Below are 21,434 nucleotides of genomic sequence, written 5' to 3' on the forward strand. Positions count from 1 at the left end.
CTCCATAAGGGGAAAGGGAAATTGCCATTAGTAAGAAAGTACTCTATTATTTGTGTGCACAGTTGCTGTAGCCTCCCTCTGCTTTTTCTGCCTGACGTCTCCTCACAACAGCTGCTAAAAGCCACTGAATCCTCATGTGCCCTCCCTGCTGCTCAGTCCATATGTCTAATCAGTGTGTATATGGTATTTCTTACTCTACTAATTCTTGGCTAGAATTCCAGCCAAATGGCTACAATGAAATTTCTGTAATAGACCACAAGAAACCTAGTCACAGCATTTCTCAGAGAAATAACACCAATTGGTAAATTCTGTATTTCACACTTGCCTCTCATGTTTTTAAAGTTGCTTCCCAAGGGAAGAAACTAGTGTAGCTCAGTGCATTTCATGAAGAAATTAACTTTGGCCCAGGTTACCATCTGAAATGTGGCCTAGTCCTTCACACACACCCTTGACCAGTGCCCCATATTTAGACAGCGCAGTTTCTACTTCTTCCCCCCGCTGGAAGGGAGAGCAGATAGGAAATTTCAGGTCATATATGCATTAAGAGTCAAGGATATTATTGAAAACTTGCTTTCCAAAAAGCTTTCCCTGGAAGGAGCCCCTAATGTCAATCCATGGTCTTTATGAATAATAAATGCACACAAAACAGATTCACAGAGACATTACACACTGAGTCACTTGTATGCCGCTTCCTGGAATGGTTCCAAATCCAATGGGAAAGCGGAAATCTAGAGGATTGCTTTTTGCCTCTCCTCTGCCCTTTCTCTTTCTCTCCATTCTCTGTCTTTGCTCTCTTTGCTTCTGGGACTGTTGTAGCAAACAGAGTAAGTGGGAGTTGCCTTAAGGTAAACGGTGTCCCCTTTGAAATCCTGCTAGACTTGTTTTAATTCTGTGTGATCATGTGCACAACACAGCGTGTGTTGAGATACTACTGTGGACCAGTGGACTGATGTTCCCATGTTTAAAGTTCCTCCCCACCTTTCCTTAAGAAAATATACTTCCAGCATATGTCAAGAAAGAAAATGTCTGCCCTGGCACTTGACACTTTAGCCACGTAGTTCTTTCTTTCCTGTTAGGAGACTGAGGGAGTAGAAATGAAATGAGAAAAGTTGCAGAAAAGGGAAGATAATCAGGAAGCTTTCTCACCCTTTCAGTAGTAATATTAGCTTTGCAAATCCAGAGTCTTACAATGGGGCTTAGTGGAGACATTACAGCAAATACCAAGTGTCTTCTCTTTTTAAGGGATCGTACAAAGGAATACAGAATAAAGATGACCTAGTCCCTGCTCGTGAGGGACATGTAAGATCATTGAAGAAGATCAGAGCAGTACAAAGGAACTAAAGGCAGACTAAGATGCACCCAATGAGACAGTTTTGTCTAAGGTACCTGTGGAATCAAAGGAAGGTGGTATCATAATGAGTTCATACCGGTGGTAGTGTACCCTACTTGGACAACTTGAACAAGGCTTCAGTTTGCAGAGGGCAGAGTTGTGGGTATTTCAGGTGAAGGAGATGGTATGAGCAATGAGGCAGAGGTGGCAATGCATTGTGTGTTTGGACGTAGTAACAGTGCTAAGTTGCAGTAGGGGAAAAGAGAGCCTTTGGGAAAATGCTTAGAATTGTGCTTTTTCAGATTAAGTGGTTTGAGGCAGGAATACTGTGGAAGTTCATGGCAGTAGTCCAGGAGGAAAAAACATCAGGTGATAACAGGAGGAGTCAAAGAGTGGATGGGGTTGAAGCCTTGCAGAGAGACACTCTGTGGTTTTTGGAAACAGAACACAAAGGGGAAAGAACTGGGGCCTGGGACGGTCCACCTTTACAGACAGAAAACCATACCACTTTTACCCTGATTTTTTCACCCTGATTGTTATTTTTTTTCTTTAGTATTTCACAGGCTCTGGAAAATAGTAAAAGAATATTGTTTGTGGGGCAAAAAGAAAAATATAAATAACATGATTTAGTCAATGAAAAAGGTTTTCTGGGAGTAACCAATAGGTTCTGAAGTAGTGAGAAACTAAGAAAACTGTTGGCTATAGCACTGAAGTGCAAACCCAGGCATGGAATGGGAAGTGGCTGGTCTTTGCTAATAGAGGGCCAAATTCCTCCTCAGGATCAGCCACCTCTTTTTCCTTGTGAGTTGCCTAAAAAAATAAAAAAAATAAAAATAAAAAAACAAACAACAGAGAATGCTGTATATCCTTAACCAAGTCTCACTGAGTTTAGGACATAACCTACCTTTGGGCACTCAGGTAATCCCATTCTCAGCCCCTCTTGCTGGTCATCTTTGGCTGTGGGAAGGATGGCACTGTAGGTCTGTTGGAAACTTCTCTGTAATTGCAGGTCCGAGCTCCTAATGCATAGTCTCTCCTTACTAGCTTTATTCTGCTAGGTGACAGCTATTGATACTCAGACAAGGCTATGAACTTGCCCAAGTCCACTCTGCCCCATGTTATCTGAGAATTATTTCCTAATCTTTTGGTGACTACCAGAGGCATCACAATACAGGTAGAAGTGGATACGCATTTCAGCCAGCCAGGCAAGAGAACTTGAATGCTGGCTCCTTTATGTACCAGCTGTGTGACTTAGGCCAAGTCACCTAACCACTCAGGGACTCAGAAAAGCAGGGCGGTTGTCTTGAGATGATTAAAATGAAAGAATGTTTGTGTACCATCTGTCACTATCACAGTGTCTGCAACTACCGTAGGCTTATAGTTTTTTTCTTCCAAAGAATTTGGGATTTTGTTCCTAACCCTGCTATTTATTTACTTTGCACTTTTCTGAATCTGAGCTTTTAGACATGAAGCATCCCTAAGGTTTGCTATAAGAAATACTAGCTCATAAAATAAGCAACATGTGAAGAGCTTCTGGAGGGTGCAATTACTGAAGCTGCAGAGCTTTTACCAAGCTGCTGTGCTTGTTACTCATTAACACAGCAGCTCAGTAAACTTAGGTAGATACATTCCTGAAGGCTCCACAGGATATGTTTACTCTTCTAACAAACTAAGTAATCAAAGTAGGGTGTCCTCTTGGAAGGCATTATCACTGTCCACCACATACCAGCAGTGTTTATTTCTTCAGATCGTTGGCTTGTATTTCAGGATAAGCCTCATGCAGAGCTCATTTTGTCATTTATATAAAGATAGAGGAGAAAGAGAATGCTTTTTGAAGTTACGTGGCTTTAGTTTTCTCATGGTTTATAAAAGGGGCAGAGATTTGGGAAAAGGAAGCAAATATTTTGGCTAATGTGGTCAAACACTCTTTTCTGTTGACAAGTTAAGATAATCAGGTGTTCTGCATTTTGCTACTTTTCTTTGTTACTTTATAAAATACTTTTTTTTTTTTTAATGAGCCCAGCACAATAGGCTGAACTCAAGGAAAGCCCCATAGATACAAGGACATTCAAGACTCGTATTAGAGATAAAAGAATAATAAGAATCCTGCAACAGCCTTAGTCTGTTTATAGTGTTTCTTTTTTGGAGGACTCTAGCTTTTTAACACTTGGAAGAGCAATCACAGGGCTATCTGAGGCCCTGGGGAAAGATGACTACTGCCTCTTATGGCTCTTATGGTGCAATTTGATCTTTTAAAATGTGACCTTTTAGACACTTTGCATTACAGCTGTGAGCATTATCAGTTGAATTTAATGAGTGAGACAGGTCCCTTTGAGATTGCTTGTACCAAGCTTGCACTAAGGTAGACTTTGGGATGCTATGGCGTCGGAATGGTGAGCATTTTCAAGGAGGAGCTTCTGAGAAAGCAGTTTCTAGCTAATGAATTGGCATGTTGGTGGGTGGTAACAGAAGTTTGAGATGCACACCCTGCTCTTGAAGGCATTTGTACTTGGCCCACAAGACTAATATACAAGAAGCAACCAGTAGACGGTAGCTTGTGACCAAGTTTATGAGCTCTGAGTGTTCATGCATAGGGCACATTTTTAAGAACTGAAGCTTTCAAGAGAAGCAGCATTGCAGTTGAGTGTTTAAGGGGGTACAAATGAGGTTGCTAGGTGAAACATTTAAAAGATGTAGTGCTTTGGGAGGCCGAGGCAGGCGGATCATTTGAGGTCAGGATTTCGAAACCAGCCTGGCCAACATGGTGAAACCCCGTCTCTACTAAAAATACAAAAATTAGCTGGGCGTGGTGGTGGGCGTCTGTAATCCCAGCTACTCTGGAGGCTGAGGTAGGAGAATCGCTTGAAGCCAGGAGGTGGAGATTGCAGTGAGCCAAGATTGCACCACTGCACTCCAGCCTGGGCGACAGAGTGAGACTCCATCTCAAAAAAATAAATAAATAAAATAAATAAATAAGTAAAAAATGTAGTGGTACAGCTGGCTAGTCTAGAACCAACAGGATTTGCTAAAGAGAAATATTTTAAAATGGAAGCAACTGAAGAGGCCTTAAAACCATCTTCTTCAGTCCCTTGTTTTACTTCTGGTGGGCCCTGAGAGGTGAAGGGCTACAAGGCTGACGGCACAAAGCAAGCTGTTGTGAGCCTGGGTTATGGAGAAATGTTGAAAGGCAATGCAGTGTAGAATGTAGGTGCTTGGATGCCTTGTGAGAAACAAAGTGCATGGTGGAAGGACTTTTTAGGAAGAATTTAGTTTAAGAGCATGAACTGTGCTAAACTTGGTGGTATTGCCTGAGAATCCAGCATTGTTATTCTTGCCATTGAAGAAATAATTCTTCATACTTACCCCTTTTCTGGGTCTTTTGGCTGTTTGCTTTCCTGTCCCCTTGCTGCCCCCTATCTTCAGTGCAATCGCCTGTGTGTTAATGTTACGTAAGGATTACACTTCCCAGGCCAATTTGCATTTTATTAATAAGTGGAACACCACTTCAAGAGAAAACAATGCATCTAAAAGTAGAGCTTCAGGCCACAGTGACTTCAGATTTTAAGGCCGGTAAAGTATCTTTCTTGTATCCCTAAAATCAGGATATATAAGTGGAATAGATTAGAAGAGGAGAGGGGGGAACCTAAAGATGTTGTGTGTCTGGCACTTACTAGGTACTCATTTTTAAATGAATGAATAAATTGATGAATAAGGCTTAGGGATGCAGAGGTTTTAGGGAGGGAATAGGAAGAATAGTGGAAATGCATACCTTTTAAAGGAGGGATTATAAACATTAAGTTTTATAAATTTTTAAACTTAAAAAATTTAATTATAAATTTTAACAGAGGAATTTTAAAGGAGGACTTGGTGACTATGTGATCCTGAGACATGTGTGGAAAAGAGCATTAAAAAATATATATACATAGTTACAGAATCTAGCTGTTTAGGAGAGTATCCCTGACAGAACCAGGAACCCGGAGTGTCCTGTGTTTGATCATATGAACACACAATCATCATTTTTGAGTACACATTTGAAAACTTTCCTTCACTTCACCTGTCTACAAGTTAACTTACGTGAATCACTGCCCTGCATCCTGATTCTTCTCCCTAATATCCTCTGTTCAACTTTTTCTTCTATTTCTCTATGCACAGGGAAATGGGAGGAAAAGTAGGGCTCAGAATGAATTGGGTGCCCAGATTTCTTACAAAAGGATCCAAAGAATTCTTATAATTTCCTTATTCTACTTTTATCCCCACTTGAATTTGTCATGTCAATATTTCTTTAGGAAAACCTGTTTACTTCAGAAAAAAATATATAGGCCATTGTTTGGAAAGTTATGCTTTCAATGACTCACTTTTTGCCTCTCTTTTGCACTGGATATGCTGCCCTTGGTTATGCAGAGATAACAGGCTGACTTGCCTCCCAAAAGCATTCTTCCTTGACAGACTGGTTTGCTCTAATCTGTATAAACACTCTTGCCTGCTGACCAGTAGTCTTGTGTTTATGAGGCCCTTAGAAAACACTGCAAGCTGCAGAGTGACCATGAATAGCAAACTTAATTTGGTTTAATGTGTTTTGGCTTGCTTGACCTCACCAGAATAAAAATGTGCCTGCTTAAATTATTGTATTGGGACTTAAAAAAAAATTCTAGAGACATTTATCTCATTGGAAGACTCGCAGGATCATTTTAGCAAGGGTTTAAGTCCACGTTTAATGTCAGATAGACTTGAGAAATGTTTAACGTAGAGCTTTAATCACAGATTAGGTTTTTGTAAATTCGGAATTTTAAGTCTGAATCACTATCTTTTTTTCTTGCTACTTTTTTTTTTTTTTTCCTCTAGACAATTGGCGGGCAACGACCTTTCTTTTATCCACCCAAAGGCCTTGTCTGGGTTGAAAGAACTCAAAGTTCTGTAAGTAATGCAATTTTAGAGTTTCACAGCTGGCTGTGTATTTTCTTTCTGCATAGTCAACATGCTTGGAACTAGGTTAAGCACAGTTTCTTTTAGTTCAGGATTAAAAGATTTAAGGAGTGGCCAGTGGGGAGTGTGGGAGGCTAGAGGCTGATTTGGGCAACCCTGCATCTAGATAACAAAAGTTAAAACTCTAACTAATAGGTATTCTGACCTCCAGCATATTACAGTTGAATGTTAGGCTTTTTGGGTGCCTAATGCATTGAAGCAAACCCATACTTAAGTTTTACTGGTAGGGTTTTGTTTCTACTTATAGCTGTAAGAACTTTGAATTACCTGACCGTAAAAGGGAAAAAGGCTTACAAGCGCTCCAAATGTTAAAATAATTTTAGAGCTCAAGGGAATTCAGATGCCTACAATTTATATAGCCAGCGAACAGTGAGGAAGTAAATTCCTGGCAATGGTCAGGAGCCTGGAGTGTGGCAGATTAGGAAACAGGGGAACTGACTGCCCCCACTTCTGCCACTACCATGCTGGATGCCCTTCAGCAGGTCATTAGACCTCTCTGGTTCAGTGAGCTAGGTGGGACCTTTATCTCTTCTATTCTGTGGTTATGATTCATGTCAGGCAGTCATTTTATTAATGTGACAGGAATGGCTTCAGGCAAAAAATCAAAAGGATTTCATTTTCAGTATGGATCTATGCATCTATTCGGCAGGCCCTAACTAGTAGATGATCAAAGCTCTATTTCTCTTCTGGCCCCACATGCATTGAGGACATTGCTGCTGTTCCTTAAGAGCTTGGGATCTGCCATCCGCTTGGAAAAATTGGCTTTACCTGATGTCCGCGTTTCCGGGCTCTGCTTTATTCCAATTTGAAAAGGCATTAGGCATTCCAACGGATTTGCTTATTATACCTCCCAGTTAACTTGTTATAGCTCCTAATTAACATTAACTGATAGTACCCAGGGTGATGAACATTAACTAGAGTGCCTTAATTACCAGAAACAAAACCACCCTTGGAAACGTGGATTACCCAGCAAGTCTGTGTTAGGGCATGGCTTGGGATAGCAGTATAGGTTTCCTTTCTGGCTTTACAGCAAGTGCTTCCTAGAGTTTTGCAATTCTCTTGTCTTAGATGCTTTCCACCTCCGCCTCCCCCCACATTTTCCCATTGGAAATATTTTTTTGGAAAAAAAAAAAAAGGCTCTGAATTTTTCTAAGAAAAAATGGTAACTATCACTTGTTACTCACTAACCAAAAATTTCCTTTCAGAACGCTCCAGAATAATCAGTTGAAAACAGTACCCAGTGAAGCCATTCGAGGGCTGAGTGCTTTGCAGTCTTTGTAAGTAACTTCTTGATTTCTTGACTCACCAAGAGACTACTCTGGCTGTTAAAGGTGTAAAGAACTGGAATCCTAAGGAAAGACGAGATTTATCCTTTCATCTGAGATAAAAACAGAGATAGCTAGTCGATGTTATCAAAATGCCCTTTGGTGAGGGAGAAGGAGGTGGTTCTGTTTACCTCCTCTCTTGTCCTAGAGGCTGAGAGAAAGCTACTGGGTATTCACTGCTGGGTGTACTTCCATGAACTTGTGCACAGCCGGTGATCAGCACCTCTTTGGAACCAGTTATATGTGTACAGAAGTTTTAGTGTCTTGTGCCTTGACTGTCAAGAAACAGCCACAAAGAGGTTTCTGTTTCGTGTAGTAATGATAATCAGAACAAATCGATTGTAATTCCTCAATGTGGTCAAGGGAACTTCTCGGAAAAAATGAAAAAGTATTCTTCAAAACAGGGAACTTCATTAGCTTCTACTAGAATAATGAATACAAATTTGCGTTGCCTCACTTCATGTCCTAAATACCAAATACAATGGGACTCTGGGGCATAGTTTCTCTAAGTGTGGTACTTTGACCACGCTTTGCAACAGACTCACTAGGGGGAAATTGCTAAAATGCAGATCCCTAGGCTGTAACATAGAAGTAATGCTGGTTTTCTTTTTAAAGGTAGAATTCAGAAGTCTAATTTTAAATAGCAACCTCCCCAGAAGCACTCTGAATAAAAAATGTTAATAGTTATCACCCTTATGTGTGCTGGTATAAAATTGCATTTTAGCGACACAACGTATTTGTATATGAATTTGTCTCTTAGGTTTTGTATTATACTTTGAAATAACCGCAAATAGTAGGAAATACGCGCAAGTTAGAAAATGTACGGTGAAAATGACTGAGCTGCTTGTCCCATCAGTTTGCGAACATAAAGCCATTTTTAACTGCACCAAAGAGACATCCCCGGAAATTATAAATTATAGCTTACTATTTGATTTTAGGTTAGATATTCTAGTAGTTAATGAGCAATGAATGTGAAAATAAAAATATATGCTGTAAAGTTAAACTTTAAACTGTATCTAACCCATAAACAAGGAATATCCACGGTGTTGGCCATTTAATTCTTAGTTTAAATGGAAGTTTAATTTAAGGTGGTCTGTATTAAGTAGCTCCCTTCACTAAAATGGTAAGTTATGGAATATAAGGATTTGTTTTTCACCACAGCTAATTGAGTAGGTTCTAGGTAGACGCTTAAAATGAATCCATGGGAATGAGTTCCCTTATAGAAATGTTACTTGCTGACTTCACACACCCTCTCACCTCGGATGGATGTACACAGGGCAAGTCATCTAACCTCTGTTGGACCTGAATTCATCAGACATTTTAAATAGTTATATTTTCTTTTGCTTCTTAAGAATGTATTTTACTTCAAGACCTTCATATTGAATTGTCATTTTGTAAGATCTAATAATCAAAATACTCAATTATTTTGTCTAGTTTAAAGGGTAATAAAGAGAAGACTAAAATCTTACTTTCAACTGTAGAACAGAAAAATTACCAAGAAAACATGCAAATATTCTCTCTAATTTGTGGTCAATAAGTACATTAAAGTACACGAGACATTTATTGGTAATGTAGATGATTTAAAGTGGTGTTTTTCACAGAAATCATAGGTTTCTCTTTCATGTTTTAAAAAAGCATACTGTGCTTATCATTCATGGAGCAAGTTGCTTAGTTTAAATTATCTCCAAAATTGGGATGAGTGTATGGAGTGGAGATAAAACAAACTTTTTTTTTTAAAGGCATTGAGATGTTTTCATATATATCAGAAACACGAGGATCTGCTATGCTATGGCCTGTTCTCTTTAAGAAGGAAATGTTCATGCATTTGTTAGTAGAGTGGATGCAGTGGTGAAGTTAGATACAGTTGAAGTTCTCTCATGGTGTAAAACAGTCTTATCAGCACTTGAGTCATTTTGAAAATCTGTTCTTCAGATCTGAATTACATGAAAGATTTCATTGTGGTTTTGAATAGTGCTTAAAAGAAGCAAAGTTCATTAGGGATTGAAATTGATCAGAAGTGGTTTGATGCAAGTGTATGTTTGATAATGACTATAAAATCTGAAAGCCAATTGTTGATACTAATAAAAAGGTAGCATAATTCCCTCCCATAAAACTAAAATGACTAAAGCATTACCTCAGCAGAATATTAAAATGACATGTCATAATTATCTCCTCTAGAAATTTTTTAACATCAGATTACATTTTTATTGACTATTAAAATATCTCAAAGATTAAATTTCCTAGGTTTTTCTCAGTTTTAAAATATGTTTATAATACTTACATTATTGGTAAGTTAGAATAGAGAGAAAGGAGATCTTTTGATTATACAGGTGTTTATTGATAACAAAGACTTTCAGCAGTTAAATATCTGCATTTAATATTATTTTGTTACTGTAGTTTGTTTAGACAAGAAATTTAAAAATACATGAGTCTCAGTCAATTGTAAAATTGGCTTTTGAGAATAGAAAATAGAAACATGTTTTCCGGACAAAAATAACAAAGAAATTGAGTGAATAAATATGTTATTCACCGTTAAACAAGAAAGCTAAACAAAGCAATAGTTTATCTCTTACCACATGGAGTTTAAATAGAAAATTACCTTGAATAAACCTTCATATTCTTTCCATTTTGTGAGATAGCTGATGCTTTTCAGCATCTACTTAAAGAATTATAGTATTTTCTTCATCTGTTAGTTAGGATGAATACTAATAGCATAGATCATTGCTACAAAGCCACACTGAGACAGTGCTCTGAAGCACTGGTCTCAGTATAAGTACAGACTCTTCACTTTTATGGGTGCCTCACCACACCTACATGTGAATTGAGGGATAAGGATTAACCATGTGAGTCACCACAAATTGTTTTTCTCGTTTAACCTCTTATTTAAGAGTTTCATTTTTCCATAGTTCTTTTTAATCTCTACTTATGTGTGACTTCACAATTTTTGGAAATTTTTAGTACAGAGGAAATTGTGTCCGTGCTTTTATTGTTGTATTAGGCTATTTTATTGTTGTACCTATGCTATTTTGTATAGAAGATAGTTTTATTACTGTCTTAGCTCAAAACTCACCTAGTTTTCTAGCAGTAAGTTAAGGCCATCTTTTTTCCTTGATGACACAGAATTCACAAGAGTTTAAAGGTTCTATACAGTACTGAATTTATATTAAAAAGGCACTGACAGCTTTCCTTATTATACTATTTTCTGAATCAGTAGAGGCATTGTAGGTATTTGGAGGTGCATTACATACTATTTTATTGAATAGGAATATATATCATCAATATGATAAAATAAACAATTTAAACTTTTCAACTGCAGTAACACTAAGGAACTTCAAATTGTAACGAAAATACAACCCAAACCCCTTACCTGGCCTATAGGGACATATGGAATGTGGACCCTGTTTGCATCTACAGCTGTATCTCCCTGGTCCCTCTACTCCCTTCCTCCTGTGTTTTAATCACTCATACCTTCGGGGAGTTGCTGGATCATACCAGCAACCATTCTGCTATTGGGTCTCTGCCTTGGCTCTTTCCTTTGCCTAAAACACTCCTTGCCCAGCTCCTACTTTGACTCATTCTTGCTTTTTCTTTAGGTCTCACTTTAAATGTCACCTTCTTAGAAATGCTTTTCTTGAGTAACTACCCTCCTCCTCAGAGTCCATCAGTCTGTAACCTCAGTGCCCTGTTTATCTACTCCAGAGGTACTTTTTAAAGAACTTCGTTACCATTTTGTGACTTGTTTATTATGTTGTATGCCACCTCCGCCACTGGAATGTCAGTCTCTTGAGGACAGGCCTCATGCCTGTTGTGTTCACTATCTTATCCTTTGTACCTAACAGGATGCTCAATTTAACTGTGTTGAGTGAACTGCAGGTAATTAAGTTACCTACAAGTATAATTTAGCTACATTAATTATTTATTTATATAATATGCTTAATTGTATGATTATGTGTTTAAATCTTTTTCTTCCTAAGAATGGAAAAGTTCCACAAGGGGTGTGTGTGTGTGTGCGCGCGCACGCGTGCACACGTGCACACGTTTGAACACATTCCCATCTGCTCATTAAAGCAAATCTCCTAAACAGCTCTGTAGGCAGTACTTTGCCACTCTGTAGCCAATACTTTGCCAGTCTGTTATGTAAAAGTTACCTGTCTCAGGGCAAGTTCTAGAAAGTCCAAAAAATAAACAAGTCTAAAAATGTGTGTTTCTAGATAGATTCTTAAGGCAGCTGCTCAGTGTCCTAAGCTCTCCCTTTTCAAGTGTTCTTTCAGATATCTTGACTATTAGAAAGAAAGCTTTCATCAGATACTCACCAGGACCAACGGTCTTTAACCCATGCTATTCCATCATTAGGAAGGGAAAATGCATCTGGGGCTGGGAGCAGTTAATTGGGACCAGGGGCCCAGAACTTGACTGTGGTGGAAACGGAGAATTATGGCAGGAACTGAAGTTGGAACAGCATAAGGAAACAGGAGGCACAAAAACCACTCTAAAACTCAGAATTTCCTCAACTTGAAAGTTGTCAAACTATTTCTTTAAAAAGATGCGGTCATTTTGAATTTTTAACCAGTGTTTTTGTGTGTGTGTGTTCTGTAATTTTCACAAAGAGGTTCAAGGCTGTGAGGCATGAATATAAGTAATGAAGATACATCAACAAGGGATTTGTGAGGAAAGCTGTGATTTGCCTGGCACATAGTGTCCGTCATCATATTAATAGCAGATTGTCTTTGTGTTGAAAAGCAGTTATTCCAACAATTACATCTTGTTGTGCCAACAATAATACGTAGGACTTAGTTTCCTGATTTTCAGATGGGGACTTAATTTTAAATATTAGTAATCCTATTAGTAAGGTGTTCTTAATTCCAAAATTTTTGGAAAAATTGAAGAAGCTTTTAAGCCACAGTAACATTGATTTGAGGAGCTGCTTGATTTTTCCAACAGATAATTTGACCTTTTCTTAATAACTGTTAATTTTAGCACACTGATTTTTCAAAAGCACTTAACTGCTAAGAGAAGAGGAAAAAGTTGCTTTGCCTGTACATGGCACTTACATTTTTAACTTGCCTAGAGGTAATAAGGATGATTGAAAATCTATTTAGATTCTTTATTGCTATACAAAAATTTTAAGTATTTTCTAATATTTCCCTTTGGTATAGAATCAGAGTAGCAACTGGCCGGGCGCGGTGGCTCAAGCCTGTAATCCCAGCACTTTGGGAGGCCGAGACGGGCGGATCACGAGGTCAGGAGATCGAGAGACCATCCCGGCTAACACGGTGAAACCCCGTCTCTACTAAAAAAATACAAAAAAACTAGCCGGGCTAGGTGGCGGGCGCCTGTAGTCCCAGCTACTCGGGAGGCTGAGGCAGGAGAATGGCGTGAACCCGGGAGGCGGAGCTTGCAGTGAGCTGAGATCCGGCCACTGCACTCCAGCCTGGGTGACAGAGCAAGACTCCGTCTCAAAAAAAAAAAAAAAAAAGAATCAGAGTAGCAACTAAATTTAATGTCTAATAGTAGTTTTAGTGTAACATTGGAAGTAAAGTAGCTTATTTGGTCAGCTTAGTTTCTTCTCTTTTTTTGTATGTTTGATAATTATGCTCTAAAACATAATTTCAATAAGAACTTTGCAAGTTTTTTTTTTTTTAAATATATCTTTCTGCTATAAAGTTACTTCTTAGCCAAAGATAGTTGAAGAATATAGATTTGGATACATGCCATTCTTACGAAGGAAGAGAAAGAACTGACTTTCATATACAATACTGATCATGAAAAAGTTATTAGATTTTATGAGGACTTCTAGTAAAATTAAAGATGATCATTTTTATAAGTCCTTTTTGTTTTGAAAGCTTTGAGTTGTGAGACTTGAACTGACTCATTTCACTAGAATTTGTTACTGAACATGGTTGTTTCTGTTTCTGTTAGGCGTTTAGATGCCAACCATATTACCTCAGTCCCCGAGGACAGTTTTGAAGGACTTGTTCAGTTACGGCATCTGTGGCTGGATGACAACAGCTTGACAGAGGTGCCCGTGCACCCCCTCAGCAATCTGCCCACCCTACAGGCACTGACCCTGGCTCTCAATAAGATCTCAAGCATCCCTGACTTTGCATTTACCAACCTTTCAAGCCTGGTAGTTCTGTAAGTATCTAACCCTTTTAATTCCATATATTTGTGTTAATTGGGGTGCAAAAACAGGCTTCTTCTGACAGATTATTATCAAAGCACCTCGCTGAATATGCTCCTGAATAGTTAGTGCTTGAGGGAGCTGCTTTTGTACAAGATTAAACAGAATGGGAGAATTTAAAAAATTAATAGCTGGTGATAATTGTTTAATCTCCCTAAGATAAATGACCAGTTGTAATCATGAGAATAAATTAGGTCATTCAGCACACATTCATACAGCTTTTACTTGTGTCCCAGCAGCGTATTCAATGTTAAAAGAAGGGAAATCATTTCAAGGTGGCCATAGAAGTTAGTCCCAGGGATGTTTCGTGTTTTCCACTTGTTCAGAGAGTATGGGATGCAGTGCTTTTTAAATCTTCCAAGACATAACAAAGTAGCACTTCTTTTAAAATCTGTTAGAGATCTCACTGGTGTAAACTACACTTCCTCCACACTGTTACCCTCATGTCCTCAGTAGGAGAGCTCATCAAATTTTGCTTCATATAATTAAGAGCTAATCAAAACTTTATTTTGATGAGTAAATATTAAATAATCTTCCATGTACATACCACATTTCCATTAGAGATAATCTCTCTTTCCATGGGGTATTCTATGTTTAGTGAGTCTATGCAGTGTACATAGCAAGAGATAACTACCCAATGCCACTTGTTTTCTGTGGTCAACTGTTGATATGTTTAGCTACATCATTCCTTTATACACCAATTCAGACATATAAAACAACGATAATAGTTGCCAATGGGAAATTGAAAAGTCATTTTATGCTTTTTTTTCCTCCATAGGCATCTTCATAACAATAAAATTAAAAGCCTGAGTCAACACTGTTTTGATGGACTAGATAACCTGGAGACCTTGTAAGTATATTCATATTTTAGGCAACTGCATTGTGATATTGAAAGTGCAGTTTTGTACTCCATTACAGAAAAAGAAAAAAATGTTGGCCTTGAGTTCAGCTTCTTACTCACTTTGATACTTGACTAAATTCTTGCTATCAAATAACCCAATTATGAATACTAGTCTAAGTCCATGGCTAAAAATGGCAAAGGATGAATTGCATATTTCCCCCCAAAGAATGCACATTCAAAACAGCTCAATCTACACATTCAAAACAGCTCAATCTACAAAGATGTATACCTTTCCAGAAATGTTGGTTTTGTTAAATGTATGACAGTTTTGGAAGTTAGAAATTTCTAAAATGAATTCTGGATAGTTTTGTTTTTTTCTATGACCTCAGTTGCCTTCTAATTGTTAACACTGGGTTTGAATACTATATCTGCTTTTACATGTAACAAACGGAGATTTTATATTTTGCTGTGATACTTTTGTTGTTGTTTCCACTAGCTAAAGTGTTTGAGACCTCTGGCTGTTTCAACTGTACATTGCACCACTATATAAGTCAACGGCATTGTGCAGCTGTGTATAATTGAGAGAAGGATCTTTATTTTTGTTCTTTTAGCCTATATTAGTTGCCTTTATTGCCTTTATTCAAAGATAATGTAATGTTTGCTGTTGTGATGAGTAAATGATTCAGAGAAGGTCTCAATTACATGGGTGAGTAAAACCTGATTGGAATGCTCAGGGTTTGTAGTATTTTATTTGATGAATTTTCTGGTTAACTGTCAATTAATGAGAAGTCTTAAAACCTTTTAGGACTCTATTAATTCACTTTCCTATCTAAATTAGAGGATAGGAAACTTCAATGGATATATGAAAGTTGAAAATCTTGTAGAAGGTAGTTCCAAACTCAGATCTCCTTTGCTAAGTGTGTGAGTTTCAGTGTTATAAATAAAAGATTGAAGAGGTTTCTTAATCCTAGGCTGTGTACACTATTTCAATTATGTTAAAATTAAACCTCTTCCCAGTTAAATTTTTATTTGCCATTTTTTTCTTCTATGTTACAAAAAGGAAAAGGAAAACAAAATAGGTCTCAAAGGAGCTGAGCTTTTTAAATTTTACTTTCATTCTGAAGTCAATCATGCTAATCATTTGCCAATGTGCTCTTTATGTTAAAAGAAATTAAACTTTAAACACTCTCAGAACTAAGACTTTTTTAGTGCAGATCACTATGGCTTATCTGTCCCCTAACTAATATAAAATTCCCAATAATTCATAACCTATATGAGGACAACAGTTGTGTGAATCTACCCTTGTCGTTCTGATTATTCTTTTTTTCTTTTTTTTTGAGACGGAGTCTTGCTCTGTCACCAGGCTACAGTGCAGTGGCATGATCTCGGCTTATTGCAACCTCTGCCTCCCAGGTTCAAGAGATTCTCTGTCTCAGCTTCCTGAGTAGCTGGGACTGCAGGCACGTGCCGCCATGCCCTGCTAATTTTGGTATTTTTAGTAGAGACGGGGTTTCACCATGTTGGCCAGGATGGTCTCAATTTCTTGACCTCATGATCTGCCCGCCTCAGCCTCCCAAAGTGTTAGGATTACAGGCGTGAGCCACTGCGCCTAGCCTCCTTCTGATTATTCTTATCTCAGGTCATCATGCTGATGGTGGAACTGAGGTCAGCTGCTCTTATACCAGAATTTCAGGAAGCCACTGTGAACTCCAAATGGAAACTTCAGTTTCATGCTGTCATTTACAAATGGATATTCAATGAATTATTTTCTATAATGAATTTTCAGAGAAATACCATTCAGATGGTTTATGTATTTAATGCATCAGTAATACATGATTCTGAAAATTCTTTGAACTTGTAAGTTTGTTGACCTAAAAACATCATGGAAGAAGAATGATTTATCTCTGTTCAGTATTGTAAGAAAAGGTGTAAATTCAGTTAAACTCCTACATGGTTTTGGTTTTGAATGATGATATGGTTGGTAAAGAAAGATTACCATACAGAGGATGTGATTAAAAAATATATATCTGTAACAAAATGCCTTATGAATTATGACCACTATTTAATATTTTGATATATTTTCACCCATTTTTTTTCCTAGAGACTTGAATTATAATAACTTGGGGGAATTTCCTCAGGCTATTAAAGCCCTTCCTAGCCTAAAAGAGCTGTGAGTATTGCTTCATTCTCTTTATGTCTTCATATCCCTGAAACTCACCATTTAATGTTCCGACAATGAGATTTTAGCACATCTTGTTCCGTTGCATATAATTGTAATACATGCACACAAACACACAAATAATCATACAATTGGATTGTGTTCGATGGCACAGACAATTTTGAGTATAGATCGCTGTATAGGGTTAGATGCTGGTAAAACAAGAAGGCCTGATATACAGTGTCTGCCTTTAAGGAGCTTGCAGTCTTAGTCTCACTGGGGAAACTGATCATGTTAAGACAGCTGTTTCTAGGTAGAAATAAATGCTGAATGAATAGGATAAATAAATCATTCCAGAAGAATACCTAATTGAAGTTTGGAGTTACTGCAGAAAGCATCACCAAAGGGAAGGAGTTTGACTGAACTTGAAAGAATAAAAATATTTAAACACAGGAATGAGGGAGCATTTTTGTTTTTATTTCTTTCTTTTTGTTTGTTTGTTTGTTTGTTTTGAGACAGGGTCTCACTCTGTCGCCTAGGCTGGGGTGCCACGGTGCAGTGGCGTGATCACAGCTCACTGCAGCCTTGACCTCCCAGGCTCAGGTGATCCTCCCACCTTAGCTTCCTGGATAGCTGGGACTGCAGGCATGCACCACCACGCCCAGCTAATTTTTAAATTTTTTCTAGAGATAGGATTTCATCATGTTGCCCAGGCTGGTCTCAAACTCCTGGGCTCAAGTGATCCCCTCAGAGTGCTGGGATTACAGGCATGAGTCACTGTGCCCAGCCTGAGGGAACATTTTGGACGTTGGGTTTGTCATGGGTAGAGATAGTGACTGTATATGGCACAACAGGGACTGTGTGTCATGAGCTAGTTAATGGTTAACATTCTAAGATGCATTGCCAAGAGACTAAATACAGGCTACAGTGAGAGAGATTTGGAGGTTAGAACACCTGTTTCTCATAGTCTAAAGCTTTTTTCTATGATGAAGCAACAGATAAATGCATATGAGGGATCTGATAGATACCAGGCTAAGCAGTGGGTTAAAAAAGAATTAGGTATGATACTGAAAAAGATTAGATAAAATTAAAATTTGAGATTTCCTATGTTTTTGAAAATTTTCATGTAGTCATTATCAGTTGTATTTTATATAATGCTGAATTGCAGTAGATACTTGGATTTTATTTCACAAGAGGCTAATGCATTTCAAAATACTTTTCTCCTATCTTTCTAGAGGATTTCATAGTAATTCTATTTCTGTTATTCCTGATGGAGCATTTGATGGTAACCCACTCTTAAGAACTATGTAAGTATTTTTGAAAGTTTCTTTTAACGTATAATTATGTGAAGCTATGTCTTTACAATGCCAAACATCCAGATAAAGAATGAAAATTCAGACTTTTAGATATATGTACATTGTGAACATAGATTTAATATTAGATTGCTTGTGAACATATGAACATGTTACTTTTTTTGGGTATTTTCACAGACATTTGTATGATAATCCTCTATCTTATGTGGGGAACTCAGCATTTCGCAATTTATCTGATCTTCATTCCCTGTAAGTATGTGAATTTAAAAACAAACCTGGATATTTATACAATTGTTTTAGTGGAAAACAATAATTTGTTACTGGAACTCCAGAAAACAAAATCTTTAAAATTTTTTTCTCCCTTGGGCAGAATTTATAATGGTTCTTATTTTTGTGAATACTTGGCCACGTTATCACACTTTCAAGTACATTCAAGAGATGAAACTAGTTTTATTTTTAGTTATAGTTGCACTGTAATTTTAAACTGTTTAAAAGATAAAATATGAAAAAAATTAAAATTACTTTGTCTTTCTCAATTTCTTAAAGAGTCATTCGTGGTGCAAGCATGGTGCAGCAGTTCCCCAATCTTACAGGAACCGCCCACCTGGAAAGTCTGTAAGTATGGCCCTTTGAAGAGGGCTTGTATAAAGATAACACTACTGGACTGCTAGCAGGGTGCCAGGGTCTGTTAGTGACAGTTTATGTTGATTCCTTCAGTTTCCCTTTGTACATTTCATGCATGGAAAAGAATATATTGGGTTTGGGGTCAGTGAGCTTAGACAGAGTAGAGCTGATTATGTGGATAAGATCTGAGAAGTTCACAGAAAATACAAAGCAGCAACGAAGTGGCAAATTAGAAGCAGTGCTTTCAGAATTTAGAAGTGGGAGCAATCGATGTAGACTATCACAGAAGGTTTCACGAAGGAGGTGGAATGTTTGAATACTGTCAGGTTTCCCAGAGCTGACTCTTTTATTTAAGGCAGGATTAGTAAAACTGGAAATACCAAAAGTATTCTCAGAGATGGCATATAGATGAGCAAATATAGCTAGAATTACATGTTTATAATAGGATGGGGGTGGTATGGAGACATCGGAGAATTGTTTGTGATTAGACTTTACAATGACAGGCCTTGAACATTGGACATTTGGTTGTGGCAGTTTCCCAGTGAGTGGTCTGTGCATGGGTTTACAGGTGCGCTTAAGATCTTGATGACCTCAGCCCTTCAGACAGTCAGGTGGGGCCTGAGGCAGTTAGGGCCTCTAGCCACAGGAGTCTTACTTCAGCGTGCCATTTAAATGTTACAATGGTCACATGTGACAAGATTTTTTTTAAAAAGAACTTGGGAAGCACTGAGGTAAGGAGTTTAAACTTGACTCTTAAGGCAGTTGGAGATGTTGAGAATGTTCGAGCAGGTAATGTGAGGAGGGTAAGGAGAAAGAGACTAGAGATGGGGAGAACAGTGAGGCAGCCGTGGGAATAGTCCGCCTGACCAGATGAACACACTGAATTATGAGAGCTCCAGATCTTTAATCCATCACTGGATTTGCACCAGGACAAATAGTGTGGTCTGTCTGAGATTCCTCCATCCCTCTCTGCCTCACTTCACTCTTTTTCTGAAAGAATTAGATGCTAGAAACACAACAGAGGAAAAAATAACAGGAACTGGTGATAGACTAGAGAAGGGAGAGGAATAAGAGAACATTTGCAAATGCTGACCCAGGTTGACTGAAAGACAAGACAGAAACAAGGTTTGGGGGCAGAATGCAAGTTGGTTTCAAAGGTCTTGGGTGTAAGAAGGTGACAACTTGCAATTAACTGTGATCAGACTGTGTGACTGTAGATTAGTGTTTTCCTCCTGGTCCATGTGGAGAATCAAGCCCGTCATCTGGACAATATCAGCATCTAATGTCACAAGTGTTTTTGAGTTCCTGTGGACATGATATCACATTGGGGTTCAGTTCACTTTCCTGCATGTCTAACTTTATGGAATAATTAGGCCATGGGATGTATAGAATCTAGTCCATATGTAAATATGTGAGCACTTTTTTTCTATCATTTTTCTATATGGGAATAAATTTTGCTTACTATTCTTGAGTTGAATTATTACATGAATAATGTTTTTCCACAGGACTTTGACAGGTACAAAGATAAGCAGCATACCTAATAATTTGTGTCAAGAACAAAAGATGCTTAGGACTTTGTAAGTTGGATTCTTCTTCCGTTCCCCTCATACCTTTTGTTTATATAGTCACACATGTTTATTTTTAAGGATCTACTTTCCATAAGGTGGTTTTGAGGTATAATTACTACTTAGTTGTTCCCTTTCTGTAAAGGAGCAGATATTTGAGTCATCTCCATGGTGGGCAATATGCATTTGAATTAGGTTTTAGGATTATGAATATATCATATACTTGTGACTTTATTTGAACAAAGTAAAACCAAGCTAGGTTCTTTCTTAATTTTTTCTCATCCTGACTCTTTGTCTTTATTCTAGTTTGTCCAGGGGTGTATCTCCTCATATTCTCCTCTCTGTCATCTGCAACCTAAGCAGAGCCTAAATCTTTATTCAATCAGGAATGAACTAAAGCTTGTAGCTTTCTAAAAACTTTAGGCTGACCTAGAAACTAAAAGTAAATAAAGGATGTAAAAATGTCACCAGAATAAACAATTAAGTTATTAAGTTGTTCATAAGTATTCAGTGGTGGGAGATAGTAACAAGATAAATGACTGATTGATTAAGCAAGTAAAGTCACACATCCACTTGACAATAGGAATACATTCTAAGAAATGTGTCATGGGGCAATTTTGTCATTGTGTGAAAATCATAGAGTATGCTTACACAAACCTTGGTGGTTTCTTCTACATACCTGGGCTATATATAATCTGTTGCTTCTAGCCTACAAACCTGTATAGCATAATACTGTACTGAATACTGTAGGCAATTGTAACACAATGGTAAATATTTGTATGTCTAAACATAGAAAAGTTGGAGCAGAAATATGGTATTATACTCTTATGGGACCATATCATTGTATATGGTGTCTGTTATTGACCAAAACTGTTATGTAGGTCATGACTATAATTTAGTGATGTAGTGGTGTATCAAACACAATGATCACTGTTGAGGAAAAACTGCAGTGGGACTGAAAGTTAAATAGTTCTGGTGTTTGATGTAATATAAATGTTTTTTAAAATGTTGATAAGCATACCATTTCTCTTAGAGCTTTTCAATAAAAGAACATATAAGTTATTTATGGGATAAACAATATTGAAAAAATACAAATTTTTAAACTGTATAAATA

The 21,434-nt window shown here is 37.7% G+C and overlaps 1 protein-coding gene across 2 annotated transcripts in view; it reads left to right on the top strand.

Moving 5' to 3' along the window:
• Nucleotides 1-21,434, top strand: part of LGR4 (leucine rich repeat containing G protein-coupled receptor 4) — a 108,752-nt gene that overhangs the window by 75,666 nt on the left and 11,652 nt on the right. Inside the window, 9 exon segments of one of the 2 annotated variants that reach the window (NM_001265665.1) lie at nt 6,173-6,244; nt 7,519-7,590; nt 13,558-13,773; nt 14,598-14,669; nt 16,762-16,830; nt 18,054-18,125; nt 18,309-18,380; nt 18,678-18,746; nt 20,261-20,332. In NM_001265665.1, the coding sequence (NP_001252594.1) occupies nt 6,173-6,244; nt 7,519-7,590; nt 13,558-13,773; nt 14,598-14,669; nt 16,762-16,830; nt 18,054-18,125; nt 18,309-18,380; nt 18,678-18,746; nt 20,261-20,332 (786 nt within the window). 2 annotated transcript variants of the gene reach the window in all.

The sequence above is a fragment of the Macaca mulatta genome, chromosome 14 (genome assembly GCF_049350105.2).
Source record: "Macaca mulatta isolate MMU2019108-1 chromosome 14, T2T-MMU8v2.0, whole genome shotgun sequence".
NCBI classification, from domain to species: domain Eukaryota; kingdom Metazoa; phylum Chordata; class Mammalia; order Primates; family Cercopithecidae; genus Macaca; species Macaca mulatta.